Below are 24047 nucleotides of genomic sequence, written 5' to 3' on the forward strand. Positions count from 1 at the left end.
GTTTTCATCTCTCATTTCTAATTCCTGCAACTGTTTTAGGGTGGTACCTGAAGCTTATCAGAGAGAGAAAAGGAGAAAGAGAAGACTGAGAGAGAGAATTCCAAGGGCCAATACCGTGAGAAATATACACTTCAACGCACGCCATTTATACAGTCCCTATGTGTTGCTCAAATGCTCAGAAAATGCACGCAAACCCAAATGTTGGGAGAAGCAGCAATTTAAACCCGTTCACCAGCTGTTCGCAAAGAAACGGAACCAGTGAGTCTGGGATGAGGCAAAACGATGCTAAATCTAAACCCCACCTCGTTGGGAAACGACATCTTTAATCGCGCCCTTGCCTCCAGACCTAGGTTCCCGCTCGGGCACATTAAGCAGGGCGCACGCACCCCATCCCTTGGGTTGGGAAAATAACAACTGTTTGGCCCCCCGGAAAGCCGCACAGCATCTGCACCTCCCTTCTCCCACCTCCTGGTTTATTTTTAACCGCCTTCCATTCATGCCCTTCTGTCACATTCTCGATATTATTTATCCCTCAAATGTCCACTGTTTCTTAACAGCCAAAAGAGTAGAGGAAAGATAAGAGAGGTATCATACTTACCATTCCCAGGTGGGGTGCAAAATAAAAATAAAGAAAATTCCCGGTTGGCTTTTTTCCCCCCTCAAGCTGCAACAGCTGGAGGAGGGGAAGAATGATCTTGGGGGTGGAAGGAATCACTCCGGTGTGGCAGGTGGAGGCTCCAAAATATCCACGGAACAAGTTCTATTGCCTGGCCAGCGGGGGTGCACAGAATCCTCGCTGCTGGAGCCCGGGGGTGGGGATCGGGGCTGCCCCACGGAGGACCCCAAGACTCCTGGTTCCTCGGGAGTTCAGCACAGAAGGGCTCGACGGGGAAGGAAAGTCAAGGTTCCCCAGAAAAAGAAACAAAATCCTAGACAGCAGCGATCACTTGTTAATCCCGAATTCCTCCAATATCCTTCCCTCTCCCTCTCTCGCTGGCTGCAGAAGCAGCACACGCCTCCCCTGGCCGGGAGCGCGCGCCGGCCGGGGGCGGGGCCAGGGCCGTCCGAGGGTGTGGCGTTCACGGCGGTCACCGGGGGCGCCTCCCGGCGCGGCGAGGCGGGCGCAGTCACGACGCCGTGACTGCCGGCCCCCCGGCTGCGGCCCCCCGACAACGAGGCTCCGGGGAGCCAGTGGGAACCATTCCAGGATCCCCTGGCTTGCGCTCCCAGAGGCGAGGAGCTAATCCCGGAGAGAGAGGTGTCCCCTTTGGAGCTAAATGGGGTCCCGACGGCAGAGCAGGAACGCCAAGAGAGGCTGGAAGGGGTGACTTCGACGGCAGGTCCAGTCTCGACCGCAGGGTGCTTCTGGGCGTCTTCTCCTCTCCCCGACCCGCTTTCTCTGCATCTCCCCCGGCACCCCACCCACCAGCCCCGGCACCATAACGGGTTTGTGGGTTTGGGAGCCCGGGTGCATCTCTGCGAGGCCGCCAGCCCAGAGCTCTCTAGTCGTCTGCTAGCGCGCCCAGGCCCCTCGGCCTCCGCCTCCCTTGTAGAGAGAGAGTTTGCCGGCCTCAAGTCGGGGGTCGGGACTCCCAGGAGAGGAGGAGACCGACTTTACGCAGGTGTCCGACCCCTGGGAGGGAAGGATTACTGAAATTGGAATCGGGCCCAGGCTAAGGGCTGCGCAGGGAGGCTAAGGTCCGAGTTAGGAGAGAGTCGGGGCGCTAGAAGCAGGTTGCAAGTCCGCCCCGGGGGCGGGGGGCTTTGGAAGAGTGGGAGGAGCCCTCGGCGAACCTGTTGCTCCAAAAAGAAATATGATTTGGCAAGAGGTTTGGTTCCCGGGAGGTCTCTAACGTAATGGTCGGATCTCCAATGCCACCCACCTCCATAAAACAACAAAAACCGCACTTCCCCGAGCCCCACCCCCAAAATTGCATTGTAATCGGTGAAAAGGAAAAAAAAAATTAAACTGACATGGGGTCTGGTTTTCCTAACTTCTTCCAGTTAGTGACAAAAGTTAGAACCTTTGTCCTGAATGAATTTATCTGTGATCCTCTGGCCTCAACTGCAGGTGGAGGAACTGAGAGAAAGATGGCATCCACACCAGCTCTAGAGAGGCTCTGTCTCAATTCATGCCCCACTATAATCCATTTCTGAAAGTAGGGAGAGTGGATTTCTCCAAAAGTAAAAAACATCCCATGTACTGGCCCCAGATCCCTTCTGTACTGCCACAATGTGTAGTAGTCACTGTGCAGTTTCATACATGCCAAAAGCAGATGGTTGAGTTTATTGTTGTCTCATCAGAAGGATGTTTCTTGGGATGGTAGAAGGCAGGGCTGAGAGCACAGGATCTTGGGACTAGTTTCCCAAAAGCAATTTGTGAGATCAGTTGGAAGCAACTGTGGAAATACTTTCAGGGAGATGAAAACTGAGATGGAATGATACACAAAAGACAGGTATATTGAAGCTTGGACATTTTAATTGGATCATGTTAAAACTTTATGAATTATGCTTCCATAATATGCTTCCATTTACTGTTTGTTCCTATCACAGCCCAGAGAATTTTAAAGTTTAAAATGCCTGAGGTCTCTATAAATATTTACACTTCTTAGGTATCAGGAATCTGAGTAACTAAAGCACCACAGCAAGAACACAGCTGAGGAAAAACCACTTTCATGAAGATGTTCATTCAGGTCATACAAGATATAGTTACTGAGAACTTGATCAAGGCTGGTAACACTCTTTTGAGTGCCCACCTAGCGGCTCTCTGGCTCTCTGCTAAATACTTTGCATACATATTGTTTAATTTTATCTGCATAAATAAAACACTTTATGTGATAGGGATTATTATTATCACTATCTTATAGAGAAGGAAATTGAGGCTTATGATGGTTAATGAACTTGCCCCAAAGTTACATAGCTAATTATTTAGCAGAACTGGGCCTTTAACAGCTGACTCAGCAATGTGGACAATCCCCATGCTAGTGATGATAATGCCACGTGGTCTAATGCCCATCTGTCCTCACAAACTACTGGCTGTTACAGATACAGAGGCAGTTTAGGAAACAAGCGGGTATGTGCTTTGATGGAGGTATGAGAAACGTGTTCCTGGGATGCAGTGAATGGAGTAGCATCTAATTTGGGGGAAGCAAGCAAGGATTGACAAAGAAAGGGGAAATGTGTCTGAGGAATGTGAGAATTGGAGTGGCTGCCATAAAGAATACATGGACATGTGGCACTGGCGTGGAGGGAACAACTGAAACCTGAGAGGTAGGCGGCCCCCAACTGGGAAGAGCATGCTCCTCACTCAGGCTTCCCCCCATTCCCACACACACACACACACACACACACACACACACACACACACTTCCCAACACACACACACTTCCCAAACACACACACTTCCCAAACACACACACACACACACACACACACACACAGACCTCTTTGAACTTTAAAAGAATTTCTTTATAAAGCAAACAAGTAACATTCCATTTCTCTTCCTGAAATTCTCTTAAGGATTCCTAGAAAGTCCCACAGATAAACAGTAGCAGAAAGATTCTTTGCTGTGACCAACAAAAATCTACCTTGTCTCAGTTTCAAACTGTTTTCTCTGGAGAGGAAAAAATTATTTTCTTGCCTTTCTTAATCATCAACTAGTCAAAATTCTTCAAGCCCCCTACACCCAAATATACCCAATACCACACATAATTTCTCCCTGGCTTTGAATTCTCTCAGTGGTAATACAAATATTCCAGACCACACTATGAAGCTTACGCTTATATAGAAAAGGGCAAAGGGCAGCAGATCCTCCTTTGTACAAAGCAGATAGAAGGCCCTGTGGGATACAAACTAAGTCCATTATAAATGTTTTTGTTCTCTTTGGGGACCATGGTCTCCAGTGAATTGCAGCATTCTGTTTACTTCACCTCTCTCTCCCCCAGAAGCCCACAACACCTCCCTGAATACAGGCAGTGTATCCCGAGCAACCAGCGCAATACCTGACCCAGAGCAGGCATTCGATAAGAATGTACTAAAATGAATGAATAATGGAAGAGGCTTCCATTTGCCAAGAAAGCTCAGTGAATGTGTTGGGAGAAAACCCAGAGAAGATTGCTTATACCTGCTCACCCCAGACTCTCAGCTATCGGCCTTTTAAAGTTCTGAAGGGATGTGAGGGGGAAAGAGTTCTGGGGCACTTGATTCCATGCTTCCCATTCCCTAATGTATGGATGCAGATGTTCTGAGCAGCCCATAATTCCTTGTGAAATGTGAGTCACTCAGCTAGCTTTTCCTTGTAGATGGGTTTTTCAGTGACCTTTCACCACACCACCTTGCATTCCGTTTTATGCATACCAGTACTAGTCAGGTCTTAAGACCTCAGAACAGCATAATCACTTCTCATTAAATGAGGAAACATCAATCCTGGATAGAAAGACTAACCACTCACTTCCTGACTCTCTGACCACAGCTCTGTGTAGGTACAGTGGGGAGTAAGACAGCTACTCTCTGCCCCGGATGGACACCTGCGGTCTAGGGGGGTGAGAGATGCATCAACACACCCATGCGGTTAGGGTCTGACAGAAGTCACACGAGGAGCAGAGAGAAGCAGCATTAACTGAGGTTAGAAAGGTCCTCAAGCCAGAAGGAGCCACGGGTCAAAGGCTTACTGAATAAGAATGGCTAGAATGAGTGTAAGGATAATCAAAGAGAAGCAGAGGATCCGACATGGAATGGGAATGGGAAGCAGTTGAGTGTGGACTTAGGCCACGCTCAAGAGTCTGAACTACGGTCTATGACAAAACACTGCATGAAAGGATTCTCAACCCTTTTTCCACCTCTACACACAGGACAGATGTGGTTCACACGCATGACACACTCCCCTGGGCAAACGCAGATAGGCAGCTGCAGCATCCACTGAGTAGACTGAGTTGCAGGCATTTCCAGGCTTCTTGGCTAAAATGACATCTTTCTCCTCCATCTATGAATGCATCTGAGAAGCTAAGTGAGTGAAATTGAGTTGGCAGAACCTTAAATCATCTCAGATTTAGATTTCTGAATGCAAATCAATCAGAAATGTCCGTTAACTGAAGTAACTCAGAATTTGCAATGTACCGCATCTCTAATGGTAATCTACCAATGTGGGGTGACCCTGCTATTGAGATCCACCCTGTCAGATCCAGTAGTTCCTCTGGTCCAGGATCCCCTGTGGGTACCAAAATCTGAAGTTACTCAAAGCCGTTAATATAAAAATGGCATAGTATGGTCAGCCCTCCGTATCTGCGGGTTCTGCATCCACAGATTGGTTGGTTGACTGCATGGATGCAGAGCCAGAGGGTACTGAGGGCCAACTGTACACTATAACAAGGTGAAGTGGATTCATTCTTTTAGCTCTTTGTTATGCTTTCCTTATATGTGGTTAGAGTATACAGCAGTTATGGAGACTCACTTAAAATGAAATATCCACCTTGGTGCAGATAAAAATCACCCGCATCCTTGTGTGCGGGCACCAATCAATCAGGTGCAAACTTGGGGCAGAGATGAATAGAAGAAGGTTTAGGTATGGAATAGTTTTCAGTCCCTACAGACATTACCACCACTGTGCCTTCCATATTAACTCCTAATAATTTATGTCAAGGAGCTTTTCTCGTATAAGTAAATGTGCGCCTTTTTATAAAAATAAGAGGTCATGGTATACGTCCTGCCAACAATGTGTTCCAGACTCTGAAGGTCCCTTTAAATATGGTCAATGACCATGGTACAGGCTGGATTCTACCCTTTCAAGAGTTGGCTGCTTTGCCATCTTCCCCATTTTGATTGTGATCAGTACCTTTCACCCCCTAGAACAGACATCACCAAGGCTTAAAACAGGCCTTTGCTCTAAAGCCTAAGAATGTTAATGCCTCCTCCAGGCTGCCAACACCCATCACAGCCCTGACCATCTCTCCTTCATCAGACCAACATTACTTCTGATTTGGTTAAGTACTATAAAGACTTTGTCCAGCACATGCTTTCCAAAACAAGGGCCATAGTTGTAGGAAGGATGCTCTCATGTAGAAGAAATTTGTAGTAGGTACAGATCAGTTAAGAAATATACCCCAAATTATGTCTGCTCTTTGCTCACTTTTCTCCACTCCTGGCTAAGAGAGAAACACAATTCTGGGGATTAGCCAACTGATATACAGTCGACCCTTGAAATACGCAAGGGTTGGGGCGCCAACCCTCTGCACGGTCAAAAATCCGAGTATAAATTATAATCATTCCTCCCTCTCTGCAGTTGAGCTTTCGTGAATTCAACCAACCAACTACAGCGTATTGGAAAAAAATTCTTGCGTAAGTGAACCTGCACAATTCAAACCCATGTTGTTCAAAGGTCAACTGTATTTTAGAACCAAAAGCACAAACAAACAAAGCTGAGAGTATGAGTGTCTAGGTTGTTAACTTATGGTTTCTCATCACTGGTTGCTGAGAACAACACATCAGCTATCAGGTTTTTTATACACTAGAAGCCCCTCTAATTTATCTCTCAGTCAACCTCACAAATCAGCTCTTATTCTGAATAAACACAGAGAACATAGGCTGACAGCCCCAAAGTTCACACAGGAGTACAAAAACTGACAGTCTTCTTTAGATGGTTTTTCAGAATGAGTCCTTTTCTGAATTCATATATAGATTTGAACTTGAAAGTAAATTACAATGAAATTCTAATGATTTACAATAGCCCTGGGGGTGGGGGGGAAATAAACATTTGACTAAAGCAATTACTCTTGGACTGCTTGCAGGGCTGGAGCAGAGATCAGATGCTGGGGTTATAAGATTGTCTCTCCAGCTTCCTGGTTGCAGAACCTCCTGCAAGACACTTAACCCTTGTGAATCTCAGTTTCCTTATCTATAAAAAGGGGAACTGTACTATCAGTCCTCTTTTACAAGATCATGAGTGTAGATCACATAAAAAAATGTAAGAAAACTGTTCTACAACCATAAAAATACAACATAAATAGAAGACATTATTTTAAAGTAATAATCATCTGCTATGGACTGAATGTTTGTGCACCTCCCCGCCCCCCAAATTCATATGTTCAAGCTGTAAACTCCAATGTGATGGTGTTTGGAGATGGGGCCTTTGGGAAGTAATTAGAGTTAGATGAGGTCATAAGGATGGGGCCTTCATGAGGGGATTGGTGTCCTTATAAGAAAGAGACATCAGAGAGAGATACTAATCTCTCTCTCTCTCTCTTTCTCTCTCACTCTCTCAGAAAGATGGTGGCTGCCTACAAGCCCAGAGAAGAGGCCTCAGAATGAAACCTACCTTGCCAGCACCTTGATCTTAGGCTGTCCAGCATCCAGACTGTAAGAAAATAAACTCCTGTTGTTTAAGCCACCCAGTCTATGGTATTTTTTTTATGGCAGCCTTAACTGATTAAGACATCATGAAAACTTGATAACAGATATTTAACCTGTCTTTCCTAGCAAACTTCACTATGGTATTAGAAACTGGTACCCAAAACTCAGCAACATGTTGAGAAAGAAATGATCCTTACAGGTTTTCTTTCAAGGAATGGAAAGATTTGTAATCAACTTGCCAGTTGTTAACATGGTAGTAACATTTTATTAGGGCTTCATAATCTAAAACTCACTCTAAACCAATTTGGAATTTTGGGCAGTTTTTCTTGTAAAATGGCTATAAATGACATTAGCTTGAATATCCTGAATGTTGTTAACAGTATCAACTGTTCATTAATTCAACAAAATTTTACTGAGCACCTCCTTTATCTCAGGCATCAGTCTAAGCAGGAAGCAGTAGCGATAAACAAAAAGCCCCTGCTCTTAAAAAGATAAGCAGGACTTCCCTGGTGGTGCAGTGGTTAAGAATCCACCTGCCAATGCAGGGGACATGGGTTCGAGCCCTGGCCTGGGAAGATCTTACATGCCGCAGAGCAACTACTGAGCCTGCACTCTAGAGCCCACGAGCCATAGCTACTGAGCCTGCGTGCCACAACAACTGAAGCCCTCGCGCCTAGAGCCCGTGCTCTGCAACAAGAGAAGCCACCACAATGAGAAGCCTGCGCACTGCAATGAAGAGTAGCCCAGGCTCACCGCAACTAGAGAAAGCCTGTGTGCAGCAATGAAGACCCAACACAGCCAAAAATTAATTTGATTTTTAAAAAAAAGATAAGCAAAGTTATTTCACACAACATTAACTGTTATGAGGAAAATGATATAAAGTAATAGAGTGTCAGGAAAAAGGTTTTCAACTTCAGTTGGCTAACTACAGAGAAAGTGACATTTGAACTGAGGCCTACATGACAAGAAAGCTTGCCATGTGAAGATTTAGGGCAGAGAAAAGAAAAACTGTTAGAAGAGGTCTGAACAGATGTGGTCTAAAGATTGAAAATGTCAGACAAGGGTAACTAGAAAGCAAAGGCCTTCCCATAAGGAGTCTAGTGAACAGACAGAATCTAATGCACCAGAGTCCTAATACGATTTAATTCTACATACCACCACCTAATCATTTTAAGTTGGGATCATGGAGGTGCATCTCCCTCCTTCCTTTCTCAGACCCCAATTTCAGGCTTAGTCACTCTTGTAAGTATCTGAGAATAGATAGGAAGGAGCCTTCCTAGGGGGTTAGAGAGGTAGTCCTGGGCAGAGGGAAGAGTTCACAGTTCTACATCAGAAAACCGCTCACATGTACATAAGAGGTGATGATTGCTATCCCCAGGTGTCCTGAGTTGTAAATGTAGTTCCCAGATTTCTCTCCCTGGTCTAGTGCTGCCTATTCTCTAAAAGGCATGATGTGCTGTCTCTGTTACGACTTCTGTTTTGTTAACAGTTCTTTTCATAGCAAGGAACAGAAAGCAATTCAAGCTAGCTCATAAACAGTCGGCCTACAGTAAGGTTATTGTCAGATCTTATAGGAGTCCACAAAAGAGCTGAAGAACTCTTTCTCAGTAATGAGTCTGCTTTCCCATAATGTCTCCATACATGTGGCCCCACAATGGTTGAGTTAGCCCCGTTGTTACACAGTCTTTCAGTTTAAAGGTCCTTCACATGCTCTACAATATCTAAAAGGAGGAATCTGATCAATTTAGCTCAACTTTTTAACCAAGCCAATCAAGTCACAAATTATCAGATTAACTGGTCAAGCCACCAATGTCCTAAAGGGAAGTTCACTCATCTGAGTCTGTAGCTAGAATGAAATTTTCTGAACAGGGGCCAATACAAGTAAGTCCAGCTCACTAATTCTAATAGCAACATGTCGGGTTGTTTTAAGATCTTGGGAAACCCTTGCTATTCTTACTTATAGAGGATCTTCCCGGCATCATATCTAGCATACTTTAAATGCTTACACATTCCACGTTAGAGATTATGCAATCTATTTTACAGTTGAGTTGCAGCTGAGTAGTGGACAGTATTACATGGAAATTTTGCAGTATTTTAAGTTTTTTCTGTATTTCAGAGTTAATTTTAAGAGCGTAGACATTTCATAGCCTCCTGAAAAGCTTATAGGCACACAGGCATGGCCCGGAAACAAAACATAATCCCTGAACAAAGAAATAGCTCCTTGATTACTGTCAATTACTTAAGAGTCTTGGCTTTTAAGGTATTATTAAATAATCACATTTTTGGCTGATAAACTCTGGATGAAAGATATCCTCACTTACCTGTTTATTCGTCTGCATGTGAATATGTGCTGACATATGTGAATGCATCCTGTGTTTATGTTGTCTTCTATGTTGTGTGTAAGCTATAATGGGAAAGCTAATTATTAAACTCTGCAAATACACCCAGAGGCTACTGTGAGTGATGCAGCCAAAAAAAAATCTAAAAATAACTATGTAATAAATAACCATTTGCAGATGGGAATTGTTCGTGCGGTTTTCTAAACAATAGCAGGTTTCTTTAAGGCATTACGGAATTTTTCCTGACGTTTTTACTAGGTGCACTAAATCTTCCATACTTAAAGACAGATAATTTGAATAAGAGTGTGATAAAATTGACTGGATCCAAATTAAAGTTATTTTTAGGACAATATTGAAAGCAATAGACAATTGCTTTATTCTTAGAATAGATTCATACATGCATATTCTCCTGCGTTAGTTAAAAGCATCAAGAGAGTCATTTCTAAGAGGCAGAGCATTCCAGCAATTATTTTAGAATACTACATTGCCAAAAATGTAAAGACCACTCCTCAAAATAATATCTTGATGGCTTAGTGTTTTATTTCTTCAGGTTCACTCAGGAGAAAAAATTTTTTAAAAAGGAGACTGAACTAGAGCTTAAAAGTTATAGGAGTATGTTGCAGAAATATTTAAGTGAGAAAGCCGCAAAGTGTAGAGCAAGAGACTTACTGAAAAATGCAAGAGAATTGGGTGTTTCTTAGCAGGGGTGATATACCAAACTCTATAAACAATTAAAATAATATTAAGTAATTGCCAAAATTTTAAATCAACTTACAGAAGAGTGGGCTTGACATGTGATAATCTGAGATGGTTTCTTCTACCTGGGACCAAAGTATTTGGTGCAGCCTTTCAAGACAGCTCTGGTTCATACAATCTTCTGCCACCACTAATGTATATGTAGTTAGTGGTCTAGTCACGTGCCTCAAACGTAGCTCAACAGAGTCCATGTACTAATAATACATTTAATAACTATTAATTTTCCTGCTCAAGACAGAGCATCTCCATCAAATGATGAACTTTGGCTCCAGTTTCAAGCTTAAAGAAAAAATATACTATATTCTCCTCTTTAACTCATGGGAAGTTATTGAATATTTCATTCCTAAGTTGAATGTGATATATGCAAAGAATAATTTGACTTGTTTCTGGTGATATACAGATTACAAGTTAAGAGCATAGCCTCTAAAACCAGCAAATCTCCATCCATTACTAGATGTATGACCTTGATTAGGTTTCTTAAGTTTTCTAAATGGAATGTTCTCAACCACAAAGCGAGAACAATGATACATACTTGATAAGGTTGTTGTATGAACTGAAGGAGACAAATTATGTGAAAGACAAAATGCACAGGACAACTGAGGAGACGATTTATTCGAGCCATTACAATGTGGAGATTATTCATTAATGAGGAGAGTCTCAAATAAAAGGAAGGGGGCTGGGGGTTTTATAGAAGCAGAAGCAGATAAACAAAGGACTCATCCTAGAATCCTACAGGGGTCATGAGGAAAGATGGAGGTGAGTCTTACCCTGTAATATGCAAATGGAATAAAAATCTATGTGTATATTATACTCAATGCTGATAAATCAGAGAAAACATAGCTGTTTTTATTAAACAAAAAAATGTTAAACAATTATTTGCCAAAGATTTACCTAAATTATTTGAGCTTGAAATCATAAAACATTTCTGACTTGGTTTCTGTATGGATACTTTTAAAATTTGGCACATTGAAAATCTTAATAGTTCAACTTCCTTAATTCCTGGGAATTTTAGGAATATTCAACTTACATATTCAATAATTTACCTCTAAGCCAATCAGAATAGAATGCCTTAAGGAGCTCTTTAAGGTTGAATCAAATTTGGTAGTTCCACCTGGCGGTAGGAAATATTACACACTCACACAATGAGATTGGTAAAGGCCTTTCTGAATAACACATAAATACACAGAAAGAGAGAAAGCCTACGACTTCAATTCTAAAATTTCTGTCATGGGTCAAACATAAACACAGAAATGCAAAGAACTGTTCTCTTCCCGCTGGGTATAAGTTCTTAATTGATTTGCACTCCAAACAGACAAACAGGCAAGACTAACAACCCAGAGTCTCTGTTGTCTTTCACCTGACAGAGACAAGATCTTTATAAACCATTAGTTTCTTTACAGAGACCACCAAATGGTCAGACCACAAAACCAAAAGAAGCCGGCAGCAGAAATCAGGCATGTGTTCAAAAAGAATCAAAATCAAATCCTTACCGTGCTACCAACGGACACGAGTCTATCGCACGGGAACAGGAGCTGGACTTACCATTGGGTCACCAATCACTAGCCAGGAGCAGAGGACAAAGGGCTCCAAAAGTCCTTTACTGGGTGGAGTAAACGGGGATCCAAAAGTGAGGCCATCATATCAGAGTTACAGTACCAAACTGTGAAAGACAAATGCAGAAAAGATTATTTTATATAAACTATTACAATAGGAAGAATATTCATAAATGAGGAATGTCTCAAAGAACAGGAGGGAGCCTGGGATTTTTTAGCGACCAATAAGCAAGAAGGTTATCCTGGAGTTTATGGGAGTCCTTGGGAAGGAGGCAAGTGGGTCTTAACTCAAAATACACCAGCACAGGGTGGTCATTTAAGGGTAGGAAGATTTCTTAACCATTATTTGCTTTCCAGGAGCAAAGGGCTCAGATAAAGTTCAGCATTGTGCATAGCACAGGGAGATCAGCTTGGTTCTTTGTGTCCACCTAGAGGGGTGGGATAGGGAGGGTGGGAGGGAGATGCAAGAAGGAGGAGATATGGGGATATATGTATATGTATAGCTGATTCACTTTGTTATACAGCAGAAACTAACACACCATTGTAAAGCAATTACACTCCATTAAAGATGTTAAAAAAAAAGGTTCAGCATTGTCACATTGTCAATTTTGTAAAATGTTTACTCATGAAGAGCAAAGTGTTGGCAATTATTGTTGGAGAGGGCAGTGCATTTAACAGTACACTTTACATTTTTTGTGTAGAGTCAAATACTGACTATCCTTTACTAGCTGTATGACTTTGGGGAAATTACATAATTTCTCTGATTTTTAATTTTCTTATCAGTTCATTGGGCATAAAAATAGTGGCTTCTTCATAAAACTGTTGTGAAGAGCAAATAGGTTAAAAATGAAAAATTCTAAGACCAGGTTCTCACCTGGTGAGCACTCATAAACAATGGCTAACTATTAACATTACTATTTAGAACTGAATGAATGCCATTAGAAAATGGTTCATTTTTTTATTTCTGAAACCCACCTGACAAAGTAAACATTTCTAGGGCACAAGGATTCACTTTTTTATTTGCCAGATCATTTTGGTAATTTTAACAGTAGAGGGACATTTTGAATTTATTTCTTTAAAAAGTTCTGCTATTGTAAAGGAAACAGGAAATTAATTGTCCTTAAATAATTAATTAAATATTAACAAATTAAACCAAAATCAAAGTTGGAGAAAACTAAATGGCATTTGTCTCTGTTGTGTTAAAATCCATAATTCTGCTGTTTTCCAGCTGAGCTGATATAAACTAGAAAACTGATTGATAATAGTTTGAGAAAAATTTTTTTTTTTTTTTTGCTGTATGCGGGCCGCTCACTGTTGTGGCCTCTCTCGTTGTGGAGCACAGGCTCCGGACGCACAGGCTCAGCGGCCATGGCTCACGGGCCCAGCCGCTCCGCAGCATGTGGGATCTTCCCGGACAGGGGCACGAACCGGTGTCCCCTGCATCGGCAGGTGGACTCTCAACCACTGCGCCACCAGGGAAGCCCGAGAAAAAAAATTTTTTAAAGCTTGTCATCTTCTTTTCCTTTTAATGAGTGAAATTAATGGTAAAGAAACCTTATCAGATCATTGTTTATGTGAACTTGGTTCTGGGAGGATAAAAGGTTTTGCTGTTTAACAATAGCAAATAAAGCAGTCCTAGACATTCTTGAACGAACATGTAATTCTCTCCTTCTAGAGCACAGAGAGCTTTGTCACAGGGTTCAGAGTCTATCTCTAACAATTCTCAGCCTCTGGCTGAGGCTATTAATTGTACCTCATTTAATGACCTTTAAAATACCAAGAAGGAAAACACTTTATGCTGATTTCCTTGACTCCCTATCTTTGATGAAGACTAGTTTAAAAGGGGGAAAGGGATGAGATGAGGGAGAAGTTTGTGTTATTTTGACTGAAGTCTCTCAATTGGTTTACATCTGCATTGCTGATGGGACCAAAATGATAGCTATTGGCTAAAGAACTCTTTAAATCATCCAGTACAAGACCAAAAAAATTTTTTTCATTCTAAGGACTCAGCATCATAATAGACCATCATAGAAAGCACAAGTATGGCCTTAAGAAGCTTCAAATCCACCTACATGCTTGGGAAGGCAAGACCAGCCCTGACATGATACAGTGGCAAATATAAAAGATAACATACAAGTTTTTCTGGTCTTGGAAGTCAGACAGCTTTGGCTCAAATTCTGAATGCATCAATAATAGACCATCACTTGACCATGGACAATTAGCTGTAAAATTTATTTTCTTCATCTGAAAAAGGAGAAAAAAGGAAGTCCACACATTGTGGAATTGCTTTGATAATTAAAAGAGAAAATGTAAGTACTCAGTTCCTGGCCCTTGGTAAGTATTCTATTGAATGTTAGCCACAGTTGTAGTGATATAGTAAAACAGTATATAAGTAGTGTATATTATAAAGAATTTATATATAGGCTAGAGGCATAGCCTACAATTAATTTATCTGATAGTATATAATTAAATAGTGTTTATGGTGGTACAGATATAAATGTTATACCAAGTCAAAGGAAGGAAGAACAGTGGGGGTATCAAAAGGACACTTAAAAAAAAAATAAAAAAAAAAAAAAAAGGAAACTTAATGCTCTTGGTACCATGCCTGGCAAGTAGTAAGGACTCAATATATGTTAGATACTTTTACTATCACTGCTAATTGACTTAGTAGGCTTTGTAGAGGAGGTTAAACTTGAGCTGAATGTTAAAGATGGGTAAGATAAGACTAGCAAAGCATCCCTCAAGTGAAGACAATAGCAGGAGTGAAGTTACTGATGTGGGTATTAGCATGACACAGCCCATCAAGGTAAAGACAGTAGTCTAAAGAGAACCAGTGGGAATATGCTCTGATTTCTCTATCAACAAGTCATTATCATTACTTTCCTCATTATTAAGAGCTGCTATTCCTTATAGTGTTTGGTGCCGCTGACTATATGTAGTGAGCTGAATGATGGACACCAAAGAGATATGTCCTCCAGTGTCCTAATCCCCAGAATCTGTAAACATGACCTAATTTGGAAAAAAAGATCTTTGCAGATGTAATTAAGATCTTGAGGGACTTCCCCGGTGGTCCAGTGGGTAAGACTCTGCGCTCCCAATGCAGGGAGCCTGGGTTCAAGCCCTGGTCGGGGAACTAGATCCCACATGCATGTCGAAACTGAGAGTTCTCATGCCACAACTAAGAAGTCCTCATGCTGCAACTAAAAGATCCCACATGCCGCAACTAAGACCTGGTGCAGCCAAGATAAACAAACAAACAAAAAACTCAATAAACATTTTTTTACAAAAGGAAAAATTGCAATAAAATTTGAAAGAAAAAGATCTTGAGATAAAGAGATCATCCTGGTTTATCCAGGTGGGCCCTAAATCTGATGACAAGTGTCCTTATAAAAGATACACAAGAGAGATCCACAGAGAAGGGAAGGGAACAACACGGCCACAGGGGCAGGGACTGGAGTGATGACGCCACAAGCCAAGAATTCCCAACAGCCACCAAAACCTAGGAGAGGCAAGGAACAGAATCTCCTCTAGAGGCAAAGCACTGCTGTCATGTTGATTTTGAACTTCTGGGCTCTAAAAGTATGGAAGAATAAATTTCTATTTCTTGGTTTAACCACCAAATTTGTATTACTTTCTTACAGCTGCTGCAGAAAATGAATACACTATGCCAAACTTTTTCTTTATTTAACTTAAAAGTCATCTATCACAACATAGATGTTATGATCACCATTTACAGGGGCTACAGCAATGTTTGCCAGGCATGTTAATCTAGTGGGAGGGTCAGGAAAGACTTCTTAAAGGAAGAAGTGTCTAAATTGCAATCAGTTGATTGGGTAGGAGTTAGCTGCTGAGACAGAGCTGAGAGGGGTGTTAAGTAGGTGGAGAGCCTAGATCAAAGGACAAGGAACTAAACAAAGTTTGGAGAGGCTGGGGAACATAACACGAGCATCTTAGATGCAGCACTAGGGCCTGACCAAGGGTGGAGGATCAGCCTGGGCCTGGTAAGGTTCCCTAAAAACAGAAAGAGCCTGGTTGTAGGAGCGGCCACACGTCTGAGACTCGAATAACAATCAGAGGTCAGATTCTCTTTGTTTTATCAGCCAATCTACTGCTCTTGTGATAAATAATTGATAGGCCTGGATTATTTTAAACCTGTGAGGGTATGGGAGGGGTAGGGAGAGAGAAAGGAGATAAAATACACATGGAAGTTGGCATATGCTCTCCAGGGTTTTGCAGAAACCAGGTGGTAGCCCCTCAAAAAAATCAATAACCACTGCTTCTATTTGTGGCTCTGTTTCCACAGAAACATGTTTGTGGGTGAATTTGGAAGGCGGATTTACAATGCCAAGCCACCAGTCCAAAAAAGAGAAAAATTCCGTTCAAATAAACTTTTTACTGTAGTAACAAATGTTTGATTTTACTAACTTTTTCCATTTAATTAACTGAATTTGGAAGGGATTATGAAATAAAGTCAGCCATGCTCCTGTAGGCACAATAATACTGAAATCTGGAAGCAATATTAGCTTCAGTATAAGCAGAATACGTAGAAGGTGGAGAAAAATGTTTGATTGGCCTGTCAAGTGGAACTTATTTGCAAAAATAATGAATAGAGTCAACTTTAAGACACTGTGCTAGTGAGGTTAACACTGATTAAAAGGAAAAAAAAACTCACTTCACTTCTGTGCCTTCCTAAATCTTAAATGTTATACCACGCATGTTGTAGGCACATGGTTAAAAATGTTCTTGAAATTATCTGCCACGAGCAATTTATATATGACTCTTTACCTCAGGCAATATAAGATCCTTCCTAATATCCATTCTTTAATACTATAGAATGAGTACATTTTAGTATTTCCCTTAGTATCAAACCTAAAATACTCGAAGTACTAAGTACTTTTATCATTAAAATATGTGAAGTTGTCATAGTTCATTTTTTAAGGCTTTTTTTAAGAGTAATTTTAGGTTTACAACAAAATTCAGAGGGAGGCACAGAGATTTCCCATGACCCAGGTCCCCACACATGCATAGTCTCCCTCATTGTGAACATCACTCACTAGAATAGTACATTTCCTTTTACCGTGGATGAGCCTACATTGACAGAGCAAATCAGCCAAAGTCCTAAGTTTACCTTAGGGTTCACTCTCGGTTCGTACATTTTACGGGTTTGGACAAATATATAGTGACATATATCCATATATCCATTATAATACCATACAGAGGATTTTTGCTACCCTAAAAGTCTTCTGTTCTCTGCCTATTCATCTCTCTCCCTCCTTCCACCCCTAGCAACCACTGATCTTTTTATCATCTCCATAGTTTTACGTTTTCCAGAATGTCATATAGTTGGAACCAAAAAGTATGTATGTAGCCTTTTCAGATTAGCTTCTTTCACTTAGCAATATGCATTTAAGTTTCCTCCAAATCTTTTCATGGTTTGATAGCTTATTTCTTTTTAGTGCTGAATAATATTCCACTGCCTGGATGATATGGTTCATTTTTAAACATCAATCTATTCCAGTCTCTAAAGGAAGTATGAGCCTCAATTATTCAAAGTGTGCTTTAGCATTGAGTCTCAGATCTAGATCTCACTAAGTCCTCCTAACTTCTAAATTGCCCTAGACCCTGGGGTGCTGTTGAACCTACAAGAGGGCTAAGGGAGAGGGCAGGAGGAAGACAATGTCATTGGCCTCAGCTGTGAATCTGTGAGGGACTTGAAGGAAAACAAGATAGGGATCCAGTAGATTGATATATCCACAAGGAAATCTCCTTTCTGTCATAATAAACCATAATCTCCATAAATTATATAGGATGAACCAGCTTCTGTACTTCCTCACTTCTTAAATCTGATTCTTCTCATTATCTCACCCTCTATTATCTTATCTAAAGTAGATCTTGTTAGTTGCTTACCTACCATCCTTTACCCCTTTCCCTCTTACAAACAGCATCCTAGGTTGAGTGGTCTTGTACCTGGCCACCATTATACTAATTCTACATCACTCTAAAAGCCTCCTAATATGTCCCCCTGCTTCTACTCTTCACCCCCTAAGTTCTTTCTCTTCACAGCAGTTAGCTTTTAAAACTTAAATCAGATCATGACACTACCCCCACTTAAATGACTTATCTGTTGAGAACAATGTCCCACCTCCTTACAAGGACCCACAAGGTCCTAAGTGACCAGGCTATCCCTCCATCCCTGGCCTCAGCTCCTGTTGCTCTTATCATGGACCAATCACATTGGTCTTTTGGCTCTTTAAAGACACCAAGGTTTTTCCAACCTCTGTCCTTGCTGTTTTTTCTGCCTGGGAGGGCTGACTTCAGTTCTTTGGGTAGTTGGCTTCTTACCATTCGGGTCACCAGCCGAATACCTCAGGACTTTTCTGCCCACCTAACCTAAAGGAATCCTACTACCCAGTTACCATCACAGCCTCCTATTTTATGTTCTTCATGCCATTGATCATTATCAGAAATACTCATATTCATTTATTATTTAATTTTCTAGAATGAAAGCTTTGTAAATGTAGGAAACTTTTCATTGCCCCACCCCAGAGTTTAGTAAGTATTCAATAAATGTTAGTTAAAAAAACCAAAAAAACAAAAAGGGACTTCCCTGGTGGTGAAGTGGTTAAGAAACTGCCTGCCAATGCAGGAGACACGGGTCCAAGTCCTGGTCCAGGAAGATCCCATATGCCGCGGAGCAACTAAGCCTGTGCGCCACAACTACTGAGCCTGCGCTCTAGAGCCCACGAGCCACAACTACTGAGCCCACGGGCCACAATTACTGGAGCCCATGGACCTAGAGCCTGTGCTCCGCAACAAGAGAAGCCACCGCAATGAGAAGCCTGCACACCGTAAAGAAGAGTAGCCCCCGCTCGCCGCAACTAGAGAAAAGCTGGCGTGCAGCAACGAAGACCCAATACAGCCATAAATAAATAATAAAAATAAAATGCCCCCAACCTTTAAAAAAAAAAAAAAACACGAAGGAAGGAAGGAAGCAGGGGGTCAGTGAAAGGAAGGAAGAAAAGGCTCTAGATAGTACTTCTTTTTTTTTTTTCCCTCATTATGTATTTTTTTTCCTTCTTTATTGGAGTATAATTGCTTTACAATGGTGTGTTAGTCTCTGCTTTATAACAAAGTGAATCAGTTATACATATACATATGTTCCCATATCTCTTCCTTCTTGTGTCTTCCTCCCTCCCACGCTCGCTATCCCACCCCTCCAGGTGGTCACAAAGCACCGAGCTGATCTCCCTGTGCTATGTGGCTGCTTCCCACTAGCTATCTACCTTACGTTTGGTAGTGTATATATGTCCATGCCTCTCTCTGGCTTTGTCACAGCTCACCCTTCCCCCTCCCCATATCCTCAAGTCCATTCTCTAGTAGGTCTGTGTCTTTATTCCTGTCTTACCCCTAGGTTCTTCATGACATTTTTTTCCCTTAAATTCCATATATATGTGTTAGCATACGGTATTTGTCTTTCTCTTTCTGACTTACTTCACTTTGTATGACAGACTCTATGTCCATCTACTTCATTACAAATAGCTCAACTTCGTTTCTTTTTATGGCTGACTAATATTGCATTGTATATATGTGCCACATCTTCTTTATCCATTCATCCGATGATGGACACTTAGGTTGTTTCCATCTCCGGGCTATTGTAAATAGAGCTGCAATGAACATTTTGGTACATGACACTTTTTGAATTATGGTCTTCTCAGGGTATATGCCCAGTAATGGCATTGCTGGGTCATATGGTAGTTCTATTTGTAGTTTTTTAAGGAACCTCCATACTGTTCTCCATAGTGGCTGTACCAATTCACATTCCCACCAGCAGTGCAAGAGTGTTCCCTTTTCTCCACACCCTCTCCAGCATTTATTGTTTCTAGATTATTGCTACTCCAGCTTTCTTTTGGTTTCCATTTGCATGAAATATCTTTCTCCATCCCCTTACTTTCACTCTGTATGTGTCTCTAGGTCTGAAGTGGGTCTCTTGTAGACAGCAAATATACGAGTCTTGTTTTTGTATCCATTCAGCCAATCTGTGTCTTTTGGTGGGAGCATTTTTTCAGTTTACATTTAAGGTAATTATTGATATGTATGCTCCTATTCCCATTTTCTTAATTGTTTTGGGTTCGTTATAATAGGTCTTTTCCTTCTCTTGTGTTTCTTGCCTACAGAAATTCCTTTAGCAGTTGTTGTAGAGCTGGTTTGGTGGTGCTGAACTATAGGGAGGGAGGAAGGAAGAAATGAAGGAAGGAAGGAAGGAAAAAAAGAAAGAAGATAAAGTAAAATAAAATAATTAAAATTAATCATTAAGTAAAAATATTTTTTAAAAAAAGTAAGGATAGAACCCTAGGACAAATGGTGGAGGCAAAGCTTTACAGACAAAATCTCACACAGAAGCATACACATACAGACTCACAAAAAGAGGAAAAGGGGAAAAAAATCATAAATCTTGCTCTCAAAGTCCACCTCCTCAGTTTGGGATGATTCGTTGTCTATTCATGTATTCCACAGATGCAGGTACATCAAGTTGATTGTGGAGCTTTAATCCGCTGCTTCTGAGGCTGCTGGGAGAGATTTCCCTTTCTCTTCTTTGTTCTCACAGCTCCATGGGGCTCAGCTTTGGATTTGGCCCCGCCTCTGCGTGTAGGTCGCCGGAGGGTGTCTGTTCTTCGCTCAGACAGGACGGGGTTAAAGGAGCCGCTGATTCGGGGGTTCTGGCTCACTCAGGCCGGGGAGAGGGAGGGGCATGGAATGCAGGGCGAGCCTGCTGAGGCAGAGGCCGGCGTGACGTTGCAGCAGCCTGAGGTGCCCCGTGCGTTCTCCCAGGGTAGTTGTCCCTGGATCCCAGGACCCTGGCAGTGGCGGGCTGCACAGGCTCCCCAGAAGGGGGTTGTGGATAGTGACCTGTGCTCGCACACAGGCATCTTGGTGGCGGCGGCAGCAGCCTTAGCGTCTCATGCCTGTCTCTAGGGTCCGTGCTTTCAGTCACGGCTCGTGCCCATATCTGGAGCTCCTTTAAGCAGCGCTCTTAATCCCCTCTCCTCGCGCCCCAGGAAACAAAGAGGGAAGAAAAAGTCTCTTGCCTCTTTGGCAGGTCCAGACTTTTTCCCGGACTCCCTCCCGGCTAGCCGTGGCGCACTAACCCCCTGCAGGCTGTGTTCACGCTGCCAACCCCAGTCCTCTCCCTCTGCTCCGACCGAAGCCCGAGCCTCAGCTCCCAGCCCCGCCTGCCCCGGTGGGTGAGCTGACAAGCCTCTCGGGCTGGTGAGTGCCAATCGGCCCTGATCCTCTTTGCGGGAATCTTTCCGCTTTGCCCCCCACACCCCTGTTGCTGTGCTCTCCTCCGCAGCTCGGAAGCTTTCCCTCTCCGCCACCCTCAGTCTCCGCCCGCGAAGGGGCTTCTAGTATGTGGAAACCTTTCCTCCTTCACAGCTCCCTCCCACTGGTGCAGGTCCCGTCCCTATCCTTTTGTCTCTGTTTTCTCTTTTTTCTTTTGTCTCTGTTTTCTCTTTTTTCTTTTGCCCTAAGTACGTGGGGAGTTTCTTGCCTTTTGGGAGGTCTGAGGTCTTCTGCCAGCGTTCAGTAGGTATTCTGTAGGAGTTGTTCCACTTGTAGTATTTCTGGTGTATCTGTGGGGAGGAAGGTGATCTCCGCGTCTTACTATTCCGCCATCTTCCCGGAAGCCTCCCCTAGAAGCCTCCCCTAGAAGCCTCCCCTAGAAGCCTCCCCTTCTTACTGTACTTGATGGATAAGTAATCAATATACATTCTTAGACTTACCAAGCCCACTAGCTGAGGAACATGGAACTAGATTATTACCTTAAAAATATAATGAACTGGGCTTCCCTGGTGGCACAGTGGTTGGGAGTCCGCCTGCCGATGAAGGGGACGTGGGTTCGTGCCCCGGTCCGGGAGGATCCCACATGCCGCGGAGCGGCTGGGCCCGTGAGCCATGGCCGCTGAGCCTGCGCGTCCGGAGCCTGTGCTCCGCAACGGGAGAGGCCGCAACAGTGAGAGGCCCGTGTAACACAAAAAAAAAAAAAAAAAAAAAAAAAATATAATGAACTAAATACCTGAAATATTTTTTTAAACACGTGATTTAATAAACTCACTGACAATATAACCTCTTTCTAAGGGTTGCACTGGCTTCCTTCAACATTGTACCCTAGTTAGATATGATTGTTTTTAAGTAAATTAATTGGATACTTACAAAAGTAGCATAAACTTTTTAGCAGAATGATCGGGGATAGTCTTTGGTGCCAAAGAGCCTAGGTTCACATTCTGGCTCTGGTATTTACCAGGTATAAACCTTGGGCAGTTTACCTTACCTTTCTGGGCTCAGTTTTCTCACCTATAAGATGAGGCTAACGCTAGTCCCTCCTTCACAGAGCTACCACTAGGATTAGACAAATGGACACCAGCTTGCTTAGCACAGTTCTTGCACAAACTAAGGATCTGACAAATCACCACAGTTATTAAAGTGTTTTACATTACACCTTGTCATCAACAGATTTTCTAAACAGGCACTTGGCTTTCCCATTTACAGAAAGACCAAACGAATGAGTCACCCAGCTTTGTTTCACAGGAAATACTTGATACTACGTTCTTTGAGGCTTTAATAATGACAGTAGCACTGTCTTCAGCTGACAGCCAGGCATGGCTGCTTGGCCTTTATTTCCTTTCTATAAAGCTCTCTTTTATCACAGCTTCACATATGCATCTGATTTGGTCTCTGCTCTATGTGGCTGCCAATATGTGGAATCTGCCTGATCCTGATGAAACTATAGGGGAAGGGATGGAAATTTAACAGGAAAAAAGACTTTCTTCTTTTTCCCCTCCAAAAAAAACGGGTTGGGTGTCATGAAGATAAAAATAAAGAAGCAGGGCTTCCCTGGTGGCGCAGTGGTTGAGAGTCCGCCTGCCGATGCAGGGGACACAGGTTCGTGCCCCGGTCCGGGAAGATCCCACATGCCACAGAGCGGCTGGGCCCGTGAGCCATGGCCGCTGAGCCTGCGCGTCCGGAGCCTGTGCTCTGCAACGGGAGAGGCCACAGCAGTGAGAGGCCCGCATACCGCAAAAAAAAAAAAAAAAATAAGCATTATTTTCAGGTTGATTCCTAGAGAAAGTTTCACGTGAACACAACAGTCAACAAAAAGCATATAATGGGCCCCAAAACCTTTTAATTATAAATATGTGTTTAAGAAAAGCTTATGAATAAAATGTAACAAAAAAGCAGATGCTGGCAGAGGCAGAGAATGAATTACCTAATTATTTCTGTGCAAGCCACCTATGTGCTCCCTACAATATGGCATTCCCACAGAGAAAAAACTATAAAGGTTCACATTAAACCAAAGTTCTGAATTTGATTGAACTCTAGTTTCACAATTCCATATTTTCCTGATATTTTTGTAGTCTCTGTTTATAAGCTCATGACAGCCTATATGAAATGAGGCATAAGCAAGGAAAAAAATGTTTCTCAGGATACACTAAAGTCAAGAAAAGAAAAAAAAAAAGAAATAAGAAAATGAAATTTGGAGGAAAGCTAATTCTCTTGGAATACAAAAAGCATAATTTTTCATTGTGATAAATAGCTCTTCCCCAATAAATGTGGTATAATTGTAAATCTTTCAGCTATAGGCAAAAGTTACAGATGAATCATGCTATCATGGGGAAGCCTATTTGGCAATTCAGCTTCAGAGTCAAAGAACATTTACTATATGCCAAGTGCTGTGCTAGACACTGCCTCATATTATCACACTTATTTCTCACAATTACTATATGGAGAAAGCATAATTGTCCGCTTTTGTCATATGAGAAAACTGATACTCAGAGAAGTGAATCCATTTGTGCTTATTTGCACACCTCGGTTCTTGGATTCCAAGTGATTTGACTGACAGACTCAGAACTATCATGGGAGAGAAATGAATATTGGAAATCTGGAGGCCAGGATGTGTGAATGCAGAAAAAAAGGTTATAGATGGAAATAAGGCTCTGAGGTTTAAAACAAAATTCTCAGAAAAAAAAAAAAAAAAAAAAAAAAAAAAAAAAAAAAA

The 24047-nt window shown here is 42.2% G+C and overlaps 2 protein-coding genes across 2 annotated transcripts in view; one reads left to right on the forward strand and one right to left on the reverse strand.

Annotated features, from left to right (window-relative positions):
- The window catches only part of KCNA4 (potassium voltage-gated channel subfamily A member 4), a 7438-nt gene extending 6470 nt beyond the window's left edge, over positions 1-968 (reverse strand). The window contains exon 1 of the mRNA XM_024764697.1: positions 599-968. The gene's annotated coding sequence lies outside the window, so the exon portion shown is untranslated. The remainder of the gene's footprint in view (positions 1-598) is intronic.
- A 10211-nt stretch (positions 969-11179) lies between these two features.
- The window catches only part of FSHB (follicle stimulating hormone subunit beta), a 124009-nt gene continuing 111141 nt past the window's right edge, over positions 11180-24047 (forward strand). Inside the window, exon 1 of the mRNA XM_024764619.1 lies at positions 11180-11195. Coding sequence (XP_024620387.1) covers positions 11180-11195 — 16 coding nt within the window. The remainder of the gene's footprint in view (positions 11196-24047) is intronic.

The sequence above is a fragment of the Neophocaena asiaeorientalis genome, unplaced genomic scaffold (genome assembly GCF_003031525.2).
Source record: "Neophocaena asiaeorientalis asiaeorientalis breed wild unplaced genomic scaffold, Neophocaena_asiaeorientalis_V1.1 scaffold230, whole genome shotgun sequence".
Classification (NCBI taxonomy): Eukaryota; Metazoa; Chordata; class Mammalia; order Artiodactyla; family Phocoenidae; genus Neophocaena; species Neophocaena asiaeorientalis.